Source organism: Pipistrellus hanaki, assembly GCF_964339955.1.
Source record: "Pipistrellus hanaki genome assembly, chromosome: 12".
NCBI lineage: Eukaryota > Metazoa > Chordata > Mammalia > Chiroptera > Vespertilionidae > Pipistrellus > Pipistrellus hanaki.
The window spans coordinates 38,410,884-38,435,307 of NC_140514.1; the positions used below are offsets into that span (position 1 = coordinate 38,410,884).

The 24,424-nt window shown below is 37.1% G+C and overlaps 1 protein-coding gene across 7 annotated transcripts in view; it reads left to right on the top strand.

The window, feature by feature from the left end:
• Nucleotides 1-24,424, top strand: part of LOC311631258 (zinc finger protein 638-like) — a 65,975-nt gene that overhangs the window by 18,383 nt on the left and 23,168 nt on the right. For 5 of the 7 annotated variants that reach the window (XM_084901175.1, XM_084901179.1, XM_084901180.1 and 2 more), the window contains exons 4-15: nucleotides 2,639-2,677; nucleotides 4,216-4,508; nucleotides 5,168-5,445; nucleotides 6,488-6,634; nucleotides 8,990-9,112; nucleotides 11,887-11,936; nucleotides 12,139-12,191; nucleotides 16,372-16,422; nucleotides 19,997-20,068; nucleotides 21,989-22,075; nucleotides 22,570-22,638; nucleotides 23,015-23,058. In XM_084901175.1, the coding sequence (XP_084757301.1) occupies nucleotides 2,639-2,677; nucleotides 4,216-4,508; nucleotides 5,168-5,445; nucleotides 6,488-6,634; nucleotides 8,990-9,112; nucleotides 11,887-11,936; nucleotides 12,139-12,191; nucleotides 16,372-16,422; nucleotides 19,997-20,068; nucleotides 21,989-22,075; nucleotides 22,570-22,638; nucleotides 23,015-23,058 (1,306 nt within the window). The remainder of the gene's footprint in view (nucleotides 1-2,638; nucleotides 2,678-4,215; nucleotides 4,509-5,167; nucleotides 5,446-6,487; nucleotides 6,635-8,989; nucleotides 9,113-11,886; nucleotides 11,937-12,138; nucleotides 12,192-16,371; nucleotides 16,423-19,996; nucleotides 20,069-21,988; nucleotides 22,076-22,569; nucleotides 22,639-23,014; nucleotides 23,059-24,424) is intronic. The other 2 variants (XM_084901178.1, XM_084901181.1) reach the window with 2 other exon arrangements.

Sequence of the window (24,424 nt, forward strand, 5' to 3'; positions counted from 1 at the left end):
TAATTTAATATCTCATTTAACTGGGAAGCTTAAAAAGTGGTTCTAGTTTCAAAGCAGCTGAATTGGATGCTTAACAAAAATCAAAGTGTGAGAAATATTTTGGTTTCTTAGCAGTTCTCTTTTGCTTTGGCCTTATGAGATCTCAGGCACTCTTTTCTTCACAAAGCAAAGTGACCTCCAGGTTCTGGACTTAAGTGATCTGTATAGCTTGCAAATTCCAGGAGTTTAAAAAACACACACAAAACACCTCTTTCCTCATAACTGCTGCAGAAGTCTTTGGTTTTATTCCTTTGGTCTACTCTGGGTTAGTTGTCCATCTCTGAACCAATTATAATGACTGTGGGAGCAGAGTATTTTAACTCAGTTATTGTCATACCTACTCCTGGTTATGTATGATACAAGCCCTACTTGAATCATAAAGACTAAGAATGGAGATTGGAGTTGCTTCCTTATGTAGATACTGTGTAGAAAGACATAGGTTATCATGTAGTTATAATTGTTACCTGATAGACTTCATTGCCTCTGTATGTGGAAAATCTCTAAGCCACAAATTTTCCCATAGATACCCACTGAGGTGTGTAATTTTTATGAAGGTGAGAGAATTAGGTGGGAATGAGTTATTTACTCGGGGATCTAGGTAGGAATGGGTTACTTGCTGTAGATAGGCATTAATGGCAGTAACAGATTTGTAGTTACATATGCTGTTGGTAATTTATCAGAACAAATGGCATGGATTTATAAAGCCTTTTCTGCAGATATGCCTATTTTTCCATGCACATATTTTATTTGCCATTCAATAGCAGCACCTACACTTAGATCCAACTTTGTTTGATTCCAAAGATGTTACATTAAAACACAAAATTATAAATGGATCTTTTTAGGTGGTACAGAGTAATGAAAGCTTTAAAAAATGTAGGAGTAGAGGAAACAAAAATATCCATATTTTGACAGTTGTTGATGCTAGGTGATGAACACATTGAATTTAAAGTTAACTTTTTTTTTTCTTTTCTTCTTAATTTGTACGTCAAAGTAAGAAGAAGAGAGAGCAAAAGCTTTCTCAGAAGTCTGCTTTGTACCTATGTCTCATTGGTTAGAATCTACCACTGGTTATCTTCTAAGGAAACTGGGAAAACAAAGATTTAGCTTTGTTAGCCTTTGTAGTAGAGGAAGGCAAGGTAAAAAGGAGTTGAGGATAGCTATCAAGTTAACCTGCTAACAATAAATAGAAACTACTTTAGCCCTGGCCAGTGTGGTGGGCTTGATTCCTGGTAGGGGGCATGCAGGAGACAACCAATCGATGTTTCTCTCTCTTCCCCCTCTCTTTTCCTCTCTCTCTAAAATTAATTTAAAAAATACATATTTAAAAACAATAGCAACAACAAAAACATTTGCTAAGGTTTTGACCTAACTTCATTTTCCTGCCAGGTGACTGCTGAATGCATCTGCTTCCATTTCCTTATCTAGCTCTTTTTTTTAATTACTGAAATTATATTCTTGAATACTGGTGGTTTCTGATGTTTTGTTTTAATTACCATTTCCAATGAACCTTTAGAGTCCACATTCCCTAGAAAAGTTAAGGAAGAAAATGTCTTTTTCTTAATCTTCTACGATGTTACTGTTCTTCTTTTCCTTTCTTCCAATACCCCTTAATCTCTTAAGTTCTCAACCCTCCTTTTTCCTACAGATCCCTCCCATTCTTTGTTAGTTTCTCGCTCTTAGTACTATAGCATAGCTTCTACATGCCTGAATTCTAAGTATCTCAACCCTCACCACCCCCTCCCCGCACATTCCAGATATGTTTCTGATTATTCTGAAAACATTCCTATATTCTCTTCACTTTAGACATGTACTTATTTATATGCACCCACTTTACCTGATTTCAAGGACCTTCACAGTTGCTCTTTGAGATCTCTTTCCAGGTTTTTCCCTTTCATAATTCCTTTTTGTCATTTCCGTGCTTCAGCCAGATTAGTTCATCTCTCTGAGGACCACTTGGTGCAATGTAGAATAGTGTCTCCTGGAAAGTATGTGAACTGTCTTCCCTCTTTTAACCCCTACATGAGCTTGTATCTTGATCTCTTCTATACCTCTTTTATGTGTATTCCTTGTTCAACTCTAAAAATTTTTGAAGTCTTATAAAGTATGGCGTTCCTGTTTATTTTCTCTGAATTGTCTACTAGCATAATACTTGATTGGATTAGACCAACAGTTTTCAACCTTTTTCATCTCATGGCATAAATAAACTAATTACTAAAGTTCTGCAGCACACCAAAAAATATATAATTTTTGGCCAATCTGACAAAAAAAAAAATAGATGTAATTTTTATTTATTCATACAAGCCAACTATTGTTGTGTTGGCTGTTGTCATTTTTAAAAATTTGACAAGCTAAGCGATCAGTGCTCCTGACTAAATAGTCAGGTATTGCATGTTTTAAAATTCTTACAGTCCATCTGTTGAAAATTACTGAATTACACACTCAAAATTTTCTTGCCAAGAAAATTTTTGTGCTTTAATATACTATTATAGTAAATTACTATGTAAACATAGGTTTTGAACAAATAAATTGCAGAGTAAGATCAGTGGAACTTTACAGTCTTATTTTGATAGTTAATTAATATTGTTTATTCTTAAAACAGGTATCCTGATTGGAATCCTGAGATCCTCCCATCAAGAAGGTAATTCTTATTTTAAAATTTATTTTATTATTTTCCACCGCCGTTTATGTCCTCTATGGCCTCCTGCATCTCCACCCTTCTCCCACATCCCCACCCACACAATCATTATGGAAGGTAATTATGTTTTTAGCAATGATGTTATTTAAACAATTTTCTTTTTAGAAGTAAGCAAGTACTTTTTTTTTTTTATATATAAGATACTGTTTTGAACTAAGTCCAGTTTTAATTACCCCAACTTAAATAGTTTTCCTCTTCTACTTTTTAGTCTTTTTAAAAAAATACTTCATGTTTTTGTTATTACTTTATACTTGTGGAATCTTAGATTATAAATTGCCTTGTAGGATGGGAATGGTTTTATTAAGGTTTGGTTGTTTTCCTTTGGGGGGTGGGAGGGGTCCTTATTCGTTGTGCATATATACAAATACAGCAGTCAAAGAAGTATTTGTAAATGGCATAATCTTTTAGGAAAAAAGTTGAAAAGTATTTCTTGATATAAATTGTTTCCTAAAAACTTTTTGTCCTAAACTTTTTATATAACTTAATACTTTTAAAACATATCTATACTGCCGAAACCGGTTTGGTTCAGTGGATAGAGCCTTGGCCTGCGGTTTGGAAGGTCCCAGGTTCGATTCCGGTTAAGGGCATGTACCTTGGTTGCGGGCTCATCCCCAGTAGGCGGGGGTGTGCAAGAGGCAGCTGGTCAATGTTTCTTTCTCATCGATGTTTCTAACTCTCTATCCCTCTCTCTTCCTCTCTGTAAAAAAATCAATAAAATATATTTTAAAAAAAATATCTATACTAATAAAAGGGTAAAATGCTAATTAGACTGGGAGACCTTCCAGATTTCCTTCCTGACAAAACCATGGAGGTGGAGCCGAGGCAGAGACAGTTAGGGGTGATCAGGCCAGGAGGGAGGGCAATTGGGGGCGATCAGTCTGGCAGGGTGTGGCAGGGGGCAATTGAAGGCGATCAGGTGGGTGGTGGGAGGGCAGTTGAGGGAGTACAGGCGGGGAGGGAGGGGTAAAAGCAGTTGGGTGAAGCCAGCAGGCAGAGTGGTTAGGGATGATCAGGCAAGTAAGTGGTTAGGAGCCAGCGGTCCCAGATTGTCAGAAGAAATGTCTGACTGCCAGACATCTCCCAGGGGGTCCCAGATTGGAGAGGGTGCAATTGGAGAGGGTGCAGGCCGGGCTGAGGGATACCCCCACTCCCACCCCGTGCACGAATTTTGTGCACCAGGCCACTAATTTGTATATAATTGTGATATAGGAAAAGCCCGAGAAATTGATGATAATAAAATTCTGTAAATTAGCAAAACAGAGGGATCCAAGCAGTTAGAGGGCTGGGCATCTGGTCTGATTATTTCTTATTTGTCTCAAGGCTAAATCAGATCATAACAAACAAGTTTTTGTTTTTCATAAATACATAGTATCAGAATTTGCTTTTATTAGTAGTCTATTTTTAAGAATATCCTTTTGTCACTTAAGTAGCTTAAATTTACATTAAATTGCTGAATTTGTGTGTCTTTTTCCACTTTGTAGAAATGAAGGCAATAGAAAAGAAAATGAAACTCCAAGAAGTCGTTCTCATTCCCTCAGTCCTAGACATTCTAGGAGATCAAGTTCAAGTCACAGATTCCATCGATCTCGAAGCCCAACACGATATATATATAGACCGAGAAGTCGAAGTCCAAGAATTTGCCATCGTTTCATTTCCAGATATAGATCCAGGTCCCGTTCACCATATCGAATGAGAAATCCATTTAGAGGTAGTCCAAAAAGCTATCGATCAGTTAGCCCTGAAAGGATAATAAGGAGATCAGTGAGATCATCAGGTACACTTATGATCATGTATAAGTCTACTTATTTTGACCGTTTTTTTTGAGGTTTTTTATTTGTTTGAATTTTTATATTTGTATATCTTTAATAAGTTTGAAATGGTGGTTTATGTACTGTTAAGATTTAACAAAAGTTGACATCTGAGTTATTTGCCTTAGCTCTTTTTTAACTTCTTAAGAAATGAAATATTTTACTTTATTAAATTTTAGAATTGTTCTATGAAGTCTGACCCACATCAAAACCTAGTTAATTTTTCTTCCCTTTATTAACTATTAGAAGAAATGTGCAGGAGTGTACATGTCCACCCAACATCGATTTTAAAAATCAAGGATTAATTTCTTTTATGGGAAATACTGAGTTCTTATGTTTTAGAGTGTAGAGGGATACAGAAAATAAAACTTGCGGACAGCTGGTGTAATAGAAGCTCACTGAATAAAGGAAGTTCATGTAAAAGCTTTTTGCGTGAAGGATTAAAGACTGAACATTTTTTGTGTATATATGCTCCCTGTTTGGCCTGACAGTGGCTCTATGGTATAAATATTTGGACAGTTGAAAGGTTAATCTTTTTTAAAAAATATATATATATATAATGTGATGAAATGTTTCTACCTTAAGTTCTTTTTAATTAAAGTAGTATTTATATCCTCTTCACTAGATAGAAAAAGAGCATTAGAAGATGTAGCACAACGATCAGGGCATGTCCCAGAATTCAGTAAGGAGAAGCATTTTGAAGCAGTTGATAAAGGACACTTAATAGCACGAAAGGCTAAAACTGGAAGTGGATCAAAGCCATCATTTAAATCTGTAAGCTCTACAAAGAATGATTCAAATTTCGAAGGATATTCTACTCGTTACAAATCAAAGAATCTTGAAGATGCCACCTTATCCGAATTCAAACAGATGTCTGATAAAGCTGTTTCTGGCCAGCGTAAGGTCAGTAGTTCTTTAATTTGTTAGTGCCAGTGTGTGCATACATTCACTATTATGACAGAGAAAACGGAATTGTCTGAATTTTTTTAATTCTAATTTTCCAAAATTTTGAAATCATGACTTGTTAAAATCTATTGGTATGGAATATTTTATTTTATTTTTTTTTATGAATATAATGTAAGTCCAATTATCCAAAATTTTATAGTTTACAAATCCTAGAGGCTTGGCATCTGATCTATTAAAGGAAAACATTCTGGTAATTTGGTGTTTTTGGCTAGCTACATAAGTAGACCATGAAGAATTTTGCTCTCTTATTAGGAAAGTGAATGTAATCAGCAGCATTGATATTTTTGTTATCTTAGTTAGTAAGCTATCGAGTGAGTCTCCCCTGGCCAGCCTGGCTTGGTTGGTTGGAGCATTGTCCTGTACATCAAAAGGCGGGTTTGATTCCTGGTCATGCACATACCTGGTTTGAAGTCGGGCCCTATTAAGCTGTTAAGATATTAACCAAAGGACATATATGCATGTATGCATCACCCATGGACACAAACAATAGTGTGTGAAGGTCTAGGGGATGCCGGAGTGGGGTTGAGAGAGTAAGGGGGGTTGAGGGAGTAGAGACATTTGTAATACTTTCAACAATAAAGATACATTTTTAAAAAAGATATTAAGACAATATTAAGATATTGTCAATAATTAGAACACACTGAACAAAGCTGTAATTTGACTTCATTAGTGATCGACCATGCAGATTCATATACAAAAATATTAATAGTTTTGGACCATTTCATAGATCTTCCTTTTTATAAAACGTTTCTAAACAGAAAAGAGCATCTGTGATCGGTTACCTATAAACTCATTATCACTGTTTGAGTGGAAAATGGCACCTTTTTTAGCATTAAAAATTATTTTTACTTGTGCTAAAATATTTAGAAAAGACTTTAAAGAAGTAAGATTAATGGTAGAAGAATTTATATTGGGAACTATTATTACTGTACTTTGTGCATAATGGCTTATATTTAATTTTCTTTTATTCCCAAAATAGCTTCGGAAAGACCAACCTTTGTATTACGGTTCAGTTCTTCTTATATCTGAATTACCAGAGGATGGCTATACTGAAGAAGATATTAAAAAACTATTTCAACCATTTGGAAAAATTAATGATGTCCTAATTGTTCCATATAGAAAAGAGGTGAGCCACTCAATATGTTATGAAAATACATAAAAAGTTATTGCTTTAAAAAAGTCATTGTTTGATCTTTTAGCTACTTTTATTACAACACCCTCCTATCAAATAAAAGAGTAATATGCAAATTAACCATCATCCCGCTACACCCACAAGCCATGCCCACCAGCCAATCAGGAGGGAGTATGCAAATCAACCCAACCAATATGACTATGGCCATGGAGCGAGCAGGTGGCTTAGGTTTCCTGGCAATGGAGGAAGCCAAGCTTTCCGCACACCCTGGTGGGCCCAGGTGTCCACTCAAGGCTACAAAGTTTCAATTATAGAAGATAAATCTTAGATCCCAGGGCCTCCACTTGGGTCACCGGGGTGTGTGGACAGCCTGCAAACCACCACAGGCTTCTCCCCCAGGCCACCCCACGCCCTAAGAGGACCACCACCGTTTCTGGGACACCCTTCAGGCAAATAAGCCAGCCCACCTCTACCCTATGTAATAAAAGAGTAATATGCAAATTGACCATTACTCCAACACACAATATGTCTGCCCCTATGTGGTCAAAGATCCTGCTCCAATGTGGACACAAGATGGCCAGCAGGGGAGGGCAGTGGGGCAATCAAGCGTGAAGGGGAGGGCAGTTAGGGGTGACCTGGCTGGCAGAAGAGGGAAGTTGGGGGCAACCAGACCTATAGGGAATGGCAGTTGGGGCCGGGCCACCCAAGCCTGCACGGGAGAGAAGTTTGGGGGGAGAGGGACCAGGTCTGCAGGGGTGGGCATTTGGGGGTGACCAGGCCTACAGGGGAGGGCAGTTGGGGGTGACCAGGCATGCAGGGGAGGGCAATTAGGGCTAATCAGACTGGCAGGGGAGCAGTTAGGCATCAATCAGGCTGCTAGGGAAGTGATTACGTGGTGACCAGGCTGGCAGACAGAAGCAGTTTGGGGCAATCAGGAAGGCAGGCAGGTGAGCAGTTGGGAGCCAGCAGTCCTGGATTGTGAGAGGGATGTCCAACTGCCTGTTTAGGGAAATCCTACTGAGATGGGATCTAAATGGGCTGTCTGACATCCCTCGAGGAGACCCATATTGGAGAGGGTGCAGGCTGGGTTGAGGGACACTCTCCTCTCCCCTTCCCCCATGCACTAATTTTGTGCACCGGGCCTCTAGTAATATACATAAATTGTTAATTGAAATTTATGTAAATATCTGTTTTCAAATCAACAATGTCCCAGAACACTTTAATATTCTTAGGACAGGTTGGCATACTTGATCTATAAAGGGCTAGACAGTAAAATTTTTAGACTTTGCATACCATAGGATTACAACTACTTAACTCTGCCATTGTAGTTCAGAAACAGTCATAGGTAATATATAAATGAATGAGCATGGTTGTATTTAAAAAAAAAAAAATTTAAATTAAAAAACAGGTGGCAAGGCCAGGCCAGGTAGCTCAGTTAGTTGGAGCATTGCCCCCTACGTCAAAAAATAAGGTTGTGGGTTCAGTTTCCAGTCAAGGCACATACCTGAGTTGTAGGTTTGATCCCCAGTTGGGGCATGGATGGGAGGCAATCAATCAATGTTTCTCTCACATCAGTTTTTCTCTTTGTCTCTGTCTCTCCCTCCTTTTCTCTCTCAAATCAATAAACATATCCTTGGGTGAGGATTTAAAAACAAAACAAAATATTTGGCAGGCCTTGGTTTGCCAACCATTGCTTTAGCATACCAGTAAGCTTATACTAAAAGAAATTACTTTGTACAGTAAGTATTTTTTTATATGTGGGTTGTATTTCTGTAATTCACATAACAAAGTTCATCAAACTAGCTAGGTGGTTCAGTTGATTCAAGCATTGTCCCGTATACCAAAAGGTGATGGATTTAATTCCCCATCAGGGAACATACCTAGATTGTGGGTTTGATGCCTGGTTGGCGCTTGTGTGGAGAACAATCAATCCATGTTTCTCTCTCTCCCTTTTCTTTCTCTAAACATCCCTTAGGTGAGGATTTTTTAAAACTCAGACCTAAAGCAGTTAGAACAGATCCTGCCTTAAATCAAACAGATCCTGATTGATTTTTAATTGAGCCCTGTCTCCCCATTTCTTATTGTTCTATGAGCCTAAAATGGAAGACTGTTTCCCTCTAATTGTTTTTGTAATGGTGAAAGTTTAAAGGTCCATTTATAATGGTATAAGGTTAAAAGTCCATTTCATGTGTGAGAACATTCTAAAGAACAATCTACACTTAAGGAAAAAAAAAGAGGTAAAATCAAGACTTGAGGTAATTTCATAGTTCTATTTTACACAAAATAATATTGAGTAATGCAGAGAATTTTAAGTTAGATTCTTTGTACTAATGATGTATTTTCTTTTAGGCTTACTTGAAAATGGAATTTAAGGAGGCAGTCAGTGCAGTCATGAAGTATATTGAAACAACACCTCTTTTGGTAAAAGGGAAAAATGTGAAAGTATCTGTTCCAGGAAGGAAAAAAGCACAGGTAAACTGGAATTAAACCCGTATCAGTATTGTTTAAATTTCATTATTGTATTAGTTTTAAGGTTTTTTGTTTTTGCTTAAGTTTGGCACATACAGAAAAATGCATAAAGCAGATGTTTACATCACATTGTATTGGATTCAAATACACTAAAATCAATAACTTTAATATGTGCATATATAATTATGTTTTGATGAAAGAGTGGTGTATGTTATAAGAAATATGTCACTAGGTGATTTCATCGTCGTAACATCACAATGCACTTACTAGTACATATCTAGGCATATATGGGATAGCCTATTGCTCTGTGCTACAAACCTGTATGGTATGTTACTGTACTGAATAATGCAGGCAATTATAACACATCTAGAGGCCTAGTGCATGAAATTAATGCTCGGTGGTGGGGGTATACCTCAGCCCAGCCTGCACCCTCTCCAATCTGGGATCCCTCTCACAATCCAGGACTGTTGGCTCCCAGCTGCTCACCTGCTTGCCTTCCTGATTGCCCCTAACCACTTCTGCCTGCCAGCCTGATCATCCCCTATCCACTCCCCTGCCAGCCTGTTTGATATCTTAACTGCTTCCCTGCCAGCCTGTTTGTTCTCAATTTCCCTCCTCTGCCGGCCTGGTCACCCCTAAGTCCCCCCGCTGCAGGCTTGATCAACCTTGACTGCCCTCCCTTGCATGCCTGGTCCCTCCCAACTGGCTTCCCCGGCCATCTTGTGTCCACATGGGAGCAGGATTTTTGACCACATGGGGGCACCAATTTTGATCTTGTGTGTGGAAGTGATGGTCACTCTGAATATCACGCTTTTATTAGATAGGATAGAGGCCTGGTGCATGGGTTGGGGCCAGTTGGTTTGCCCTGAAGGGTGTCCTGGATCAGCGTGGGGGTTCCCTTGGGGCGTGGGGTGGCCTGAGTGAGTGGCCTGTGGTGGTTTGCAGGTTGGCCATGCTCCCCGGTGACCCAAGAGGAGGCCCTGGTAACTGGGATATATTTATCTTCCACAATTGAAACTTTGTAGCCTGGAGCAGAGCCAAGCCTTCTGCTTCCTCCATAATGGCAGCCATTTCTGTTGGGATTTATGTGTTTTCTATAATTGAAACTTTGTAGCCTGGAGTGAAGGCCTAGGCTGGCCAGGGCAGGTGGAAAGCTTGGCTTCCTCCATTGCCAGGGGCAACCCTAGCCTGCTCTCTCTAGCTCCTTGGCTGCCACCATTTTTCTTGGGATTTATCTTCTATAATTGAAACTTTGTAGCCTTAAGCTGAAGCCTGGGCAGGCCAGGGTGTGCCGAAAGCTTAGATTCCTCCATTTCCTCCCTCCTGCTCTCTTCATGGCTGCCGCCATCTTGGGTTAATTTGCATGATCGCTCCTAATTGGTTGGTGGGAGTAGTTTGTGGGGGTGTAGCAGAGTGATGGTTAATTTGCATATTATTCTTTTATTAGATAGGATGGTAAATACTTGTGTGTCTAAACATATCTATATTTAAAAGGTACAGTAAAATTCAGTATAAGATACAAAAAATGGTTCATCTGTTTAAGGCCCTTATTTAAATGGAACTTACAGAACTGGAAGTTGCTCAGAATAAATCTGAGTGGTGAGTGAGTGTGAAGGCTTAGAACATTACTGTACATCACTGTAGACTTTATAAATACTGAACACACAGGCTACCCTATGAAATATTTTTCTTCAATAATAAATTAACTTTAACATTTTTACAACCTTTAAAATTTTAAACTTCTGGACTCTTTAGAATACCTCCGGAAGGACCTGCCTGAGGCTCTTCTTAAGGAGATGTCTCTTTTTTCAGGAATATTCTATGATGGTTTGCTTGCTTTCTTTTTATCATCATAGATTTGCTTGTAATCAGATAATGTACCATGAAACCTTTCAGTGTAGGGTCCATGTTTTCAAACTTTTTAAGGAGCTTGTTGAAATCTGCAAAAGCTTTTGCTAATCCATTCACTGTGAATTTTCTTGAGGGTTCTTCCTTTTTTTTTTTTTTTAATATATTTTATTGATTTTGTACAGAGAGGAAGAGAGAGAGATAGAGAGCTAGAAACATCGATGAGAGAGAGTCATCGATCAGCTGCCTCTTGCACACCCCGTTCTGGGGATATGCCCGTAACCAAGGTACATGCCCTTGACCGGAATGGAACCTGGGACCCTTCAGTCCCCAAGCTGACGATCTATCCATTGAGCCAAACCGGTCTCGGCTTGAGGGTTCTTCTTATGGGACCATAATCATATATGTGGTTTGTTTTGGTCGTAATGTGGTGCATGACTGTATAGCTTATACACAGTATTAAATGGTGAGTAATAGACTAGGAGGGAATACTTTACAAAAAGGAAATATTTGTGAAACCTCTGTCCTGCTCACAAACCATAATATTGATAACATCTCGGAAGCCCCTTGCATACTTCTTGCCAATCCTTATACCCCTTCTTTCTGCCTGTTATAAGGTTATTGTAGTCAAAGCAAAAGATGTGGTAGATTGGATTAGCATGATAGTTAGACATCTGAAATATAATGCTATTTGAAATGTTTTAAAAGACAGTGATAAGAATGTGTAGGATGTAAAATTATGTCATATGTGATTACAGGTTGAAGAGAATATTTTTATTCTATCTAATTAGAGAAAGGTAATATGCGTTTACACTTTAGGGTAGAAAGATTTTTTAATGTTTAAATTTTCTTATGTTTTTCTGAATTGTCTAAAGGTTTTTAGAACTGAGAAAAATTAAAATTTTCTTTAAAATATTTTTCCTTCCTAGAACAAAGAGGTGAAGAAAAAGATAGATTCAAAGAAAACATCTGCTTTAAAGTAAGTGATTTCTGTAATTTCATGTGAGAATGAATTTGCATACGAATTGAAAATTTTCTATTTTACAACTGCTTTTTTAATGTTTTACTACTTTGGCTCTAGTTTAATGGGACAGTGTTCAAATTTAATTATTTTAAACTTTTTTAGATTTAAATTACAACTTAAGAAGTTTTAGAACTTAGAATTTTCTTTTTTTAAATAGAAAAGATACAGATACTTCCAAAGCTGCTGAAGTTGGGACGTCAGCTTCTGCTGGTAAGTTGTTATTTTTAATACTCCTTCTCCAAATATGTGTATTTTGTCATTTTACTAGAAATGTCTTGTAAGATGATGATAGGAAAACATTACTTATCGTGCCTTAGTGGTAGGGACCCAAATTGGCTCCTGTATTAGGCTATTTACTATGTAGTTAAGGGACCTCTTCTGAAGTACCTATCACAGTTCTGTAGTGAATAGCTGTTTACATTTTGCCTCTCTTTATCTGCTCCCGATAAACCCACAAGACAAAACAAAGTTTGTTAAGATTGCTTGTCTGTTCCTCTTTGTTTTCGAAAGTAAAACAAAAAAAGACAAAATGGAAATATTTTATTCACATGGTGAAAGTTGTTTCTTTACAACTTCAGGCCTTTTTTATGAATCTAGCTAAATAAATTGTTCATATAATTTTAATAAACTAGATTACATCTTTTTCTTATTCCATTTAGGATTGAAAAGGTGGAGACAAAGAAGTTATTGCTAAAATACATACATGAGTCTAAGGAGAATAAACACCTTGGTAGAGATGGATAAGACACAAAAGCTAAAATGAAGTAGACATAAAATATATTCAGAATGTTAAATTGCTCTCTTTTGGAAAGGCAGATGTATAGAGTGTTCCGGATTTCTATTCAGAATAGATTAATTAGTTTTCTGAAAACTGATATTCAGGTGACTGGAACATTGGGTTTCATAGAGTATCTCATTTGTCCATAATGTTTTGTTGGATAATATACTGAAGTAATTGTAAGTTAGTGAAAGTGACTCTGGATGGCTTCCAGAGGGCGGTAAATTTTGACTAAAGTTTTAAATGTGAATGTGTAAACAGATGAAAGAGAGGCAGAAGATGCTTCAGTTAGGGAGATGACATAACAAAGGTAACAGAATTAAGGAATCACTTTATAGAATGCCTTGAAGATTCATGTTGGAAGTTTTTAAATTTGATCCATTAATATTATAATCTTCTATTTCTATAACACTCTTGAAATGATAAAATTAATATAGAGAACAACAATTAAGTTTTTGTCAAAGGTTTGAGGGGAGGAAAGGAGTAGCTGTTGCTAAAGGAGTAGTAGGAAAGATCCTTGTGATGAAACTGTTCTGTATCTTGACTACTGGTCACAGTAATCTACACGCTATGATCAAATTTCATAAAACTAAATACACATTAATTAGTGCATGTAAAAATGGGGAAATTTGAAGAAGAGTAGATTGTATCAATGTCAGTTTCTTATTTGTTTTGCTTTTTGTTTTTGTTTTTTTAAATATTTTATTGATTTTGTATAGATAGGAAGGGAGAGAGATAGAGAGAAACATCGATAAGAGAGAGTCATCGATCAGCCGCCTCTCGCACACCCCCTACTGGGGATATGCCCACAACCAAGATACATGCCCTTGACCGGAATCGAACCCGGGACCCTTCAGTCCCCAAGCTGACGCTCTATCCATTGAGCCAAACCGGTCTCAGCTCAGTTTCTTATTTGTGATAGCATATATAGTTAGACAAAATATTACCAGTAGGTGAAACTGGGTGAAGGTTTATGGGATCTCTCCCAGTTATTTCTTGAAATTCCATGTAGAATAACTTGACTTATGAATATAATGATAACACTTTTAAGTAAAATATTAGCACATAGTATTTGGGAGCACATTAAAGAAATACTATATTGTGTCCAAGATGGCCTCATATCAGAAATATGAAGATGATTCAAAATTAGGCAATCTGTTAATTCATTTTACCATTTTAGAGAAAGATAAATGCTACAAAAAATATTTAGTAAGGTTTTAACATTCATATCATTCCTAGCATTGAAAAAAGTTCTTAAAGTAGATAACTACCTTTTTTTTAAAATATATATATATATATATATATATATATATATATATATATATATATATATATATATAGATTTTTTACAGAGAGGAAGAGAGAGGGATAGAGAGTTAGAAACATCGATAAGAGAGAATCATCGATCAGTTGCCTTTGCACACCCCCATGGGGACGTGCCTGCAACCAAGGTACATGTCCTTGACCAGAATCGAACCCGGGACCTCTCAGTCCGCAGTCCGATGCTCTATCCATTGAACCAAACCGGTTTCGGCAGATAACTACTTTCTTAATATGATAGTGTATGTGTGTATTCATACTTTTATACATATACATAAATATATACACACATATCAAGTCAGAAGCCAGCATATGCTTAATAATGAAACAATAGAAGTATTTTAATTAAAATTGGCAAGGAAACAAGGAGTACTCATTACTTCTATGAATTACATAAATATTCTAAAATATAATAGTGACCAACCAGTGCATTGTAAGTTAAGAGGCATAAAAATTGGAATGTAGGATACAGTATTATTTGCAAATGTTTATGTACTGGATGCCTAGTGCATGAATTGGTGCACAGGTGAGGTCTAGCCGGCCCACCCCAATTGGGGCCCATTGGGCCAGCCAGGTGAAGGGGATGCGGGAGGTTGGCCAGCTGGCCCTACCCCCTGGCCAAACTCCTGGTTTAAGGGAACAATTTGCATATTAGGCTTTTATTATATAGGAAGGGTGGTGAAAAACTCAAGTATATATGGAAAATCCAAGAGAATATTGGAATGTTGTTATTATAATTAGCCATATTCTCTAAATTAAAAAGGCTTTAATTGCTTTATTATATAAGAATAACAATTTAAATGTAATTTAATAAAATATTCCATTTACAATAATAAAAAAGTTAAAGCTATGAAAAGAAAATGTTAAAATACTAAGAGGCATAAAGTAAAATGAGAAATTAAATGAGAAAATGCCTCATTTTTTGGATAGAAAGCCTCACTATTAGAATCTTCCCTTTTTTTCATGTATTGAAACAAATATTATGAACCTAACAAAATATCTATAAGGTTTTTAAAAAAATGTAAGTTTATTATAAATTGGTATTTTTTATACATAAAAAATTAGAATAGTCAGGAAAGTTCTGCAAAGGTAGAGTAGGATGGATTAGTACTAACAGATATAATATACTAGAAGCCCAGTGCATGTCATTCATGCACGAGGCCAGGGAGGGGAGAGGTGTGTGTCCCTTAGCCCAGCCTACACCCTCTCCAATCTGGGACCCCTCCAGGGATATCCAACTGCCCGTTTAGGCCCGATCCCATCTGAGATCAGGCCTAAACGGGCAGTCGGACATCCCTCTCACAATTCAGGATAGCTGGCTCCCGACTGCTCGCCTGCCTCCCTGTCTGATTGTCCCTAACGACTTCTGCCTGCCAGCCTGATACCGCCTAACCACTTCCATGCTAACCTGATCAACACCTCACTGCTCCTCTGTTGGCCCGATTGCCCTTAACTGCCCTCCCCTGCTGGCCTGGTCACCCTAACTGCTCTCTCTTGGCTAGTCTGGTCTGCCCCAACTACCCTCCCCTGCAGGCCTGGTTCCCCCTCCCCCCACCAACTGCCCTCTCCTGCAGGCCTGTTTACCCTTAACTGCCCTTCCCTGCCAGCCATCTTGTGTCTACATGGGGCCAGCCATCTTTTACCACATGTGGTGGCCATCTTGTGTGTTGCAGTAATGGTCAATTTGCATATTACCTCTTTATTATATAGGATTATACAGTTAAAGATTCAAGATATTTTCATATAGTTGGATAAATAAATAGAGGACAGAAGAAATATTCTGTTATCTCTGTGATATAAACTAATCTTCCTAATATATAAAAACCTCTAGTAAACAATAAGAAAAACCTCAACAAGTCCCCAAAATAAATTGACAAATGTAGGCAGATAATAGAGATGAATTATACATGTGAAAATTTACACTTTACTCATAATTAAGATAACAAAAATTATACCAGTTTCTATCCCAGATTGGAGTAATAACTTTTTTTACAAACTGTGTTGGTGTGGAAATGGGAAAGCCCCCCTCATATGTTCTATTAATAGGGATATTAATTGGTACAACCTTTCTGGAGGACAATTTAATATTGTTGAAATTTAAATCTATGCCTTTGTGTCAGCAAGTCTATGTCCAAGAATTTACCTGTAGTTACCGTTCCATGTGTATACAAAGGTGAGTATAAGGATATTTCTTGCAGTGTTTTTCAAAATCATTGCCAGGTTATGTTTTTCCTAAATCTAAATGTTATTATTTGTAATGTGTTATTGATATATTTTTTGTTGTTATTTTAGCCAAAACTGGACAAGCTAAGACATCTGTAGGCAAAGGGAATAAATCTTCAGGTATGTTTTTTTATTTGAATTTTAGTAAACTTTAAGTCATTTAAGAAGTATGTAGCAGTAGTGTTGGATTTCATGTGAAATGGTATGTGCTGAATGTGTACTAATCTTTGAAATTTATACTCATCTAGAAATTTTTAAGAATGAGATTTAATAGATAATGCTCTTCCCTTCCGATAATTATAAAAATAAGATCATTTGACTAGAAAACTATTTCTCATAATGGTTATCAGAGATAGTTTCCTCTTTTCTCTTTTATTTAGGTCTTCCTTCTGTTTATTTTATAAAAAGTAATGCAGATGAACTTACTGCAAATTATGTTCTCTCTGCAATTTTTATGGCCTATGATGGGTTATAAAGTAATTTTAAATTCTTTTATTTTCCCTTGCATTTTCTATCCCATTTCTGCAAAATACCAGTTAATTAAGTAGATAGAGGTCAGTGTATTAAATTCTTCCCTATAATGGTAGAAAGGAAAGGAAGCAGTGTTGAATTGGCAAATATTGTTAGTGGCAGAGCCAGAATGTTCATATAATAGTTGCTTAGAAGCAATAACCTGAGGATGCCAGGGATGCTAGAAAACTTGTTTTGAAGATGCATTTATTTAGCAAACAGGTTGATATTGCTTTGATAGTAAGTATATGTGAGTCACTGGTGGGGATTTAGGTGAGTGGATGCTAAAGCTCCTTTCAACTATTGGAAATTTATTTTAGATATTTTTCTTACATTCTGGTCCCCTTTAGAAGTAGTAAAGTGAATTGACTTATGGTAATAACATAGAGATAGGTGAAAAATAATTTAAGGGCTCATTAGTACTCAGGTTACTGCAGTGTGACAATATTTTTAATGACAAGTGACAATTCATAAAGATTGTTATTATTTTTGAGCAAAGATTAGGTCTGTCTTTGGATATACGGGCAAATTTATAAACTATTTTCATTTGGTTGTTGTTGATATCAATACTTTTCCTTTATATTAGGTCTAGTAATAATTAATGTCGTTTTCTAATACTTTTTTAAATCGAATTTATTTAAACAATACAACAAAATTTAATCAACAATATAGTTGCCATTGTTTTCTACTACTTGTGCCCAACGCTCAGGAAGCATTTTAATCCCTCTGTTGTAAAATTCTTGTGATTTTGATGCAAAAAATTCGGTCAATGCATTTTTGAGGCATTCTTCATTATTAAATTTTTTTCCAAGAAGAAAGTTTTGCAAAGAACGAAACAAATGGTAATCAGAAGGGGCAATATCAGGAGAATATGCAGGTTGAGAAAGAACTTCCCATTCCAACTGGCACAGTTTTTCAGCAGTGATTCTTGCAGTATGCGGTCGTGCGTTATCGTGGTGAAGAATTACGCCCTTCCGATTAATCAGCCCGGGTTCTTTTTCTCTTAAAGCTTGGGCTAACCTTTCCAATTGGGCACTATACACTGCACTTGTAATGGTTTGGTTAGATGGTAAAAGTTCATAATGAAGAATTCCTTTAAAATTCCACCAAACACACAACATCACTTTTTTCGCATGCAAGTCAGGTTTTGGCGTGGGCTGCGGAGCCTCATTTTTGTCCAACCATTGAGGCCGCCTTTTCAAATTAACATACAGCACCCATTCTTCATCTCCGGTAACAATTTGCTCTAAAAACGGCAAACGGTTTTGACGAGAGAGGAGCGAACTGCAAATTGTGACTCTTTGATTACGGTTGTTGTCTGTCAACTCATGAGGAACCCATTTTCCAAACTTTTGGACTTTGCCAAGTGCACGCAATTGATTGGAAATTGTTTTTTGTGAACAATTTAAAGTTGTCGCAAGCTCTTGTTGGGTAATTTGAGGATTTTGCACCAAAAGAGCTTGAAGAGCTTCTTGATCAAAATTGGACACACGGCCTCGACCACTCTTGTCATCTAACGAAAAATTTCCCTTGCGAAATTTCTCAAACCAACGCTGGCATTTTCTGGCGCTAACTGCATCTTGACCAAGAGCACTACAGATGTTTTTTGCAGCCTCAGTTGCTTTTCTTCCTAATTGGAACTCGTAAAGCATGCAGTGCCGAATATGCTGTTCATCCGCCATCTTCTTAGCCCTAGTTTTGCAACAAAAACCAAACCAAACACAAACTTTTTCAAGCAAAACTTGTTAATTGCACTTCACACGTTCTGTAGATACCACGTGTTTGAAGGTTATGTCAATACAAGTCAACGCCAAGCAAGATTTTAAACGAATGTTTAAAAACGACATTAATTATTACTAGATCCGATATAACTTTTCTAAGCATGATCATATTCTCACACGGCTCTTAGATAATTGTGACAGTTACCATCCTTATTTATAGTAAATGGGAAAACGTGCACAGAAACCAATTAATGCCCCAAGTCTTCACAACTTAAGTTGGAATTCGACTGACTTTTCCCTCATACTACCATGCTAGTTGTTACCAATCCTAATTTTCAAAGCTAAATTTCCTTTTGTTTTCTGAATGGAAAGGGTTTTGTGGTGATCTTTTTATTGATACTTTGATAATCATAGTCTTTATAAACATCATCTTGAAAAATAAGCAGCAGCTGAAACCGGTTTGGCTCAGTGGATAGAGCGTTGGCCTGCAGACTGAAAGGTCCCAGGTTTGATTCCGGTCAAGGGCATGTACCTTGGTTGAGGGCACATCCTTGGTGGGGGTTGTGCAGGAGGCAGCTGGTCGATGTTTCTCTCTTCGATATTTCTCTCTATCCCTCTCCCTTCCTCTCTGTAAAAAATCAACAAAATATATTTAAGAAAAAGAAAAGAAAAAGAAGCAGCAGTGATAAATGGAAATGTAAAAAGAAAGATCAGAGCAATGTAAATACCAAAATAATCAACTGAAAAATATCCTAAAAATATCCTAAAATCATTTAGGACCTAAATGATTATAAGAGCAACAGGATTAACAAGAGACAGTCAGACAGACACAAATACATACATACATATATACATACTACATGGGCTACTTTTATATCCTTGCAGTTAGTAATTTTGCTTCAAGTTAATCCACACATTCAGAGATTGTTTAACTTGCCTGAATGCCATTTTTATGTTCCTGAATTTTTGGTTCAGTGATGCTTTTCTTGAAGACATTATTATCTTTGCTGTATTTTTAAAAATGGCCTGTGTTGCCCTGGCCTGATGGCTCAGTTGTTTGGAGCATTGTACTCCAAAAGGTGCTGGTTTGATTCCTGGTCAGGGCACATACCTAGATGGCAGGTTCAGTCCATGGTGGGGGCCTGCCTGAGAGAGGCAGGTGATTGATGTTTTTTCCACATCACTGTTTCTCCGTTTCCCCATCACTCTGCCCGCCCTTTCCTTCTCCCTTTCTTTCTCCCTTTCCCTCTCTCTCTTGCTCTCTAAAAAATAAATAAAAAACAAAGTATCTTCAGGTGAGGCTAAATAAATAAATAAGGCCATGTGCCAATAGGTGATAGTATTTTATGTTTTGGATAAAACATATCCTGTTGCTCTTATATTCGTTCTTTGTGAGTTTTTTGGGGGACTGTTGCTATTGGTTAAAAATTAACCAGTTTTGACCTCAGCTTTTTCTGATTTAGGGAAATCAGCAGGTTCTGTAAAATCTGTGGTAACTGTAGCTGCTAAAGGTAATAAAGCTTCAATCAAAACAGGTAAGATAGTTGGGAGGGAGAGGTATTAAGTATGTTTGTTTTTACAGTTGACATTCAAAATGTTGTATTAGTTTCAAGTTTACAGCATAGTCATTAGACATTTATATAACTTACAAAGTGATTCCCCCCAGTAAGTAGGGATATTAATTAATAAAATTCAGTTCCCACCTGAAACCATACATAGTAATTAAAATATTACTGACTATACTCCCTACTTCAAACTATATTTTATTTATTCATTTTATTGAATTTATTGGGGTGACATTGGCTGTGTTTCAAGCGCACAACTCAATAAAACATCGTCAGTACACTGCATCTTCCCTATAATGGTAGGAAGGAAAGGAAGCAATGTTGAACTGGCAAGTATCATTGTTAGTGGCAGAGCGAGAATGTTCATATAATAGTTTCTTGGTACACCCATTGACCCAAGCACAGTCTCTTTCGGCTACATTTTAAGTATATTCTTAAACTGCCTTAAAGAACATAATACAATGCCCTGGCTGGTTTGGCTCAGTGGATGGAGCATTGGCCTGTGGACTGAAGGTTCCCAGGTTCAATTCTGGTCAAATGGCACATTTGGGTTTACCGGTTTGATCCCCAATGGGAGGCAACCAATCAATGATTCTCTCTCATCATTGATGTTTCTATCTCCCTGTCCCTCTCCCTTCCTCTCTGAAATAAAAAATATATATATATTTAAAAAAAAAAGAATATAATACAATGATATCAAAGGACACAAACAGTAGTGTGGTGAAGGCCTGGGATGGAGGCAGTTATAGGGGGAGATCTGTAATACTGTCAATAAAATTAAATACACAAGTTTTAAATTTTATATAGCTTTTAGTACCTAATAACATCTTGAAAAGTTTAGTATTTAAAACCTAAAACACGGACTTTAAATTTTTGGTACTTTGGTCTTTGACAATTTCTACCATTGGCATATTTTGTATTGAAACATTTTGACAGCTATACACGGTAAAAATTTCATGTGTCGTGTCTGTATTATTATTTATTAAGTATTGTATTATTTTCCATATGGACAACTATAAACTATTTTGCCTTATAATTACAGGCTACTCTGCCACTTCCCCCCTACAAATTGTTCAATCTTTGTTTTCCTTATTTTTTTTTAAGCTATCACTTCATATTACCTTCCTGAGCTTGTACAGTTCTGATGTTTATTACTGTGAAGATTTTTTTTTCTTTCCATGTTACACGAATGTATTTCCTTTATAAAGAAATGGAGCACTACCCTATATAATAATATAATATGCAAATTGAACGGAGGAACAACCAGTCACTATGATGTGCACTGACCAGGGGGAAGATGCTCAGTGCAGGAGCTGCCTCCTGGTTGTCAGTGCACCAGAAGCCAGGCTCACGGCTGGCCAGCCCAGCAGAGGTGGCAGGAGCCTCGCCCACCTCCGCAGCAGTGCTAAGGATGTCCGACTTAGTCTTTGCCCCAAGCAGGCCTGGCTAAGGGACACCCTCCCCTCAAGTGCACAAATTTCGTGCACTGGGCATCTAGTTTTAAATAAACAATGTTTTACATGCTCTGTTTAGTATTACAATTTTTCCAAATAGACTAATGTAAAGAACCTTTGTAGAAGTTATAAAATATGGTTTGTGTGAGTGTGATTATAATGTGCTTCTGTCATCTGAGGGTTAAATTTGTGGCTCATTAATGGCCATCAACAAAAATTGTGTCTCAGTTTACATTTGCTTTAAATCTTATTGGTAAACAGGTATTGAAAATAAATGGAAAGGAGAGAATAAAAAATAAAAAAATGGAAGAAAATATGTAGAAAATAACTGCTTTTTATACTTAAGGTGCACTACTTGCTTACTAATATATTAGTGTGAAACGTACTAAATAACCAACAGACCCTTAGAGTAATGGTTCAATTTTGCTTTTTACAGCAAAGTCCAGTGGAAAGAAGTCTCTAGAAGTAAAAAAGGCTGGCATTGTCAAAAACAAAGATGCCAATAAACCTCTGACTGTACAAGGTAACTTTGAAATGCTGTCTTTTTATGTTTTCTTTAGATCATCTTAGTGTACATTCAAGGTATATTTTGAAATTATTGCTTAAAAATCATTAAAGGGCCAAAACTGGTTTGGCTCAGCGATAGAGCATCGGTCTGCAGACTGAAAGGTCCCAGGTTCGATTCTGGTCAAGGGCATGTACATTGGTTGCGGGTATATCCCCAGTAGGGGGTGTGCAAGAGGCAGCTGGTTGATGTTTCTCTCTCATCGACGTTTCTAGCTCTCTATCTCTCTCTATCTTCCTCTCTGTAAGAAAAATCAATAAAATATATTTTAAAAAATCATTAAAGGGATTGTTTTGTTTTCATAGAGAAACTTGTGTTAGCTTTGACTTAAACCAGCCATCCTAAAAGAATTGAAGTGACAAAATAAATCTAGCTTAAGTTTCTGTTTAGATTCATTAGTTTAATTACATTAGTGTGTTTTCTAGACTATTAAAGCAGACTGTTTCATGCAGAAAACTCTGAAATAAAGAGCAGTATGGAAGTCAAAGCCTCTGAAAATAGTGCTAAAGAAACTACTTCAGGTAGGCCAATTGAAATTTTATTTTGTTCTCTTACGTTAGAGATAGAAAATTTAAATTTTAATAAAATAAAGCGTTTAATTTTATGTGATGTATATATATGTATACTTTTAAATATCACAGTCATAATCTTACTGAAATTAAGACTATTAGGATTCAGCTCTGCACCCTGTCTCTTGATTATTCTGAAATTTTGTTCTTGGGATAAAACTAAATGTATTATTTAAAACCCATTGTTACTTCTATAGTTACTTCCTACTTAAATTATTTCCTCTTTTGTCAGTTTTATACATTTTCAGGTAGTTATTATGTGTACATTTTAAGATCTTAATAAATGAAATAAAGCTGCATGAATTCTTATTTTATTTTTTATTTTAAGAAGCTGCTTTGGTGGTCACAGAAAATGAAACAGTTAATAACAAGGTCAGTTTTCATATTTCACTTTTTTATCTTTCACCTTTTTTAACCCTTTGCACTCCGCTATCCCCTCTCAGGGGACATCAGAATTCTAAGATATCACTCAGATGTCCCCTCTCAGGGGACATTGCAGTTTATTAGTGATTACGGGGAATTGAGTTAATTCAACGCACGTTTCGCAAAGTAGTGTCAAGTAGCTGGTAGCCAATGTCCAGAATGGTTCGGAGTGCAAAGGGTTAAAGTTTAGGAAATTTTGACACAGTATATTTTCTTTTACTATACATCCACATAAAAATGTACAAGAGCCCCAGCCCGTTTGGCTCAGTGGATAGAATGCTGGCCCTTGGACTAAAAGGTATGGGTTCGATTCCAGTCAAGGGCACATACCTCGGTTGCAGGCTTAATCCCCGCCTTGGTTGGGTGCGTGTGGGAGACAACCAATCAATGTCTCTTTCTCACATCAGTGTGTCTTTGTCTCTGTGTCTCCCTCTCCCTTCCACTCTAAAAATCAATAGAAAAATATCCTAGGGTGACGATTAACAACGAAAAAAATTGTGCATGATTTGACATGATGAAAAAATCCCACTTTAGCCGAAACCGGTTTGGCTCAATGGATAGAGCATCGGTTTGGGGACTGAAGGGACCCGGGTTCGATTCCGGTCAAGGGCATGTACCTTGGTTGCGGGCATATCCCCAGTGGGGGGTGTGCAAGAGGCAGCTGATCGATGACTCTCTCTCATCGATGTTTCTAGCTCTCTATCTCTCTCCCTTCCTCTCTGAACAAAAACAATAAAATATATTTTTTTTAGAATCCCACTTTATAAAAAGAAAAAGATAAAACTTTTAAAATATTGGTTGAGTTTAAAAGCTTGAGCTGCAGATTAAGTTCTAAAAATTTAGGAACAGAATATCAATAAATATACAAATTTTTATTATTTTTTTGTTAATTCTCACCCAAGGATATTTTTCCATTGATTTTTAGAGAGAACAGAAGGGGATGGGAGATGGGGGAGAGAGAGACATCTATACAGGAGAATGGGTGCCTCCCACATGAGCCCTGATTGGGTGGACTGGGCCAGAATGAACCTGCAAATCCAGTTACTACCCTTGACCAGGAATGGAACCAGAGACCCTTTAATGCTCAGGCTGATGATGTAACCACTAAGCACACCAGCCAGGGTGATATGTTTTATTTAGAACTAGAGGCCTGGTGCACAATATTCGTGGGGGGAGGGGGAGAAGTCCTTCAGGCCAGCTTGCACCCTCTCTAATCTGGGACCCCCTTGAGGGATCTCTGACTGCCCGTTTAGGCCCGATCCCAGTAGGATCAGGCTTGAACATGCAGTTGGACATCCCTCTCACAATCTAGGAC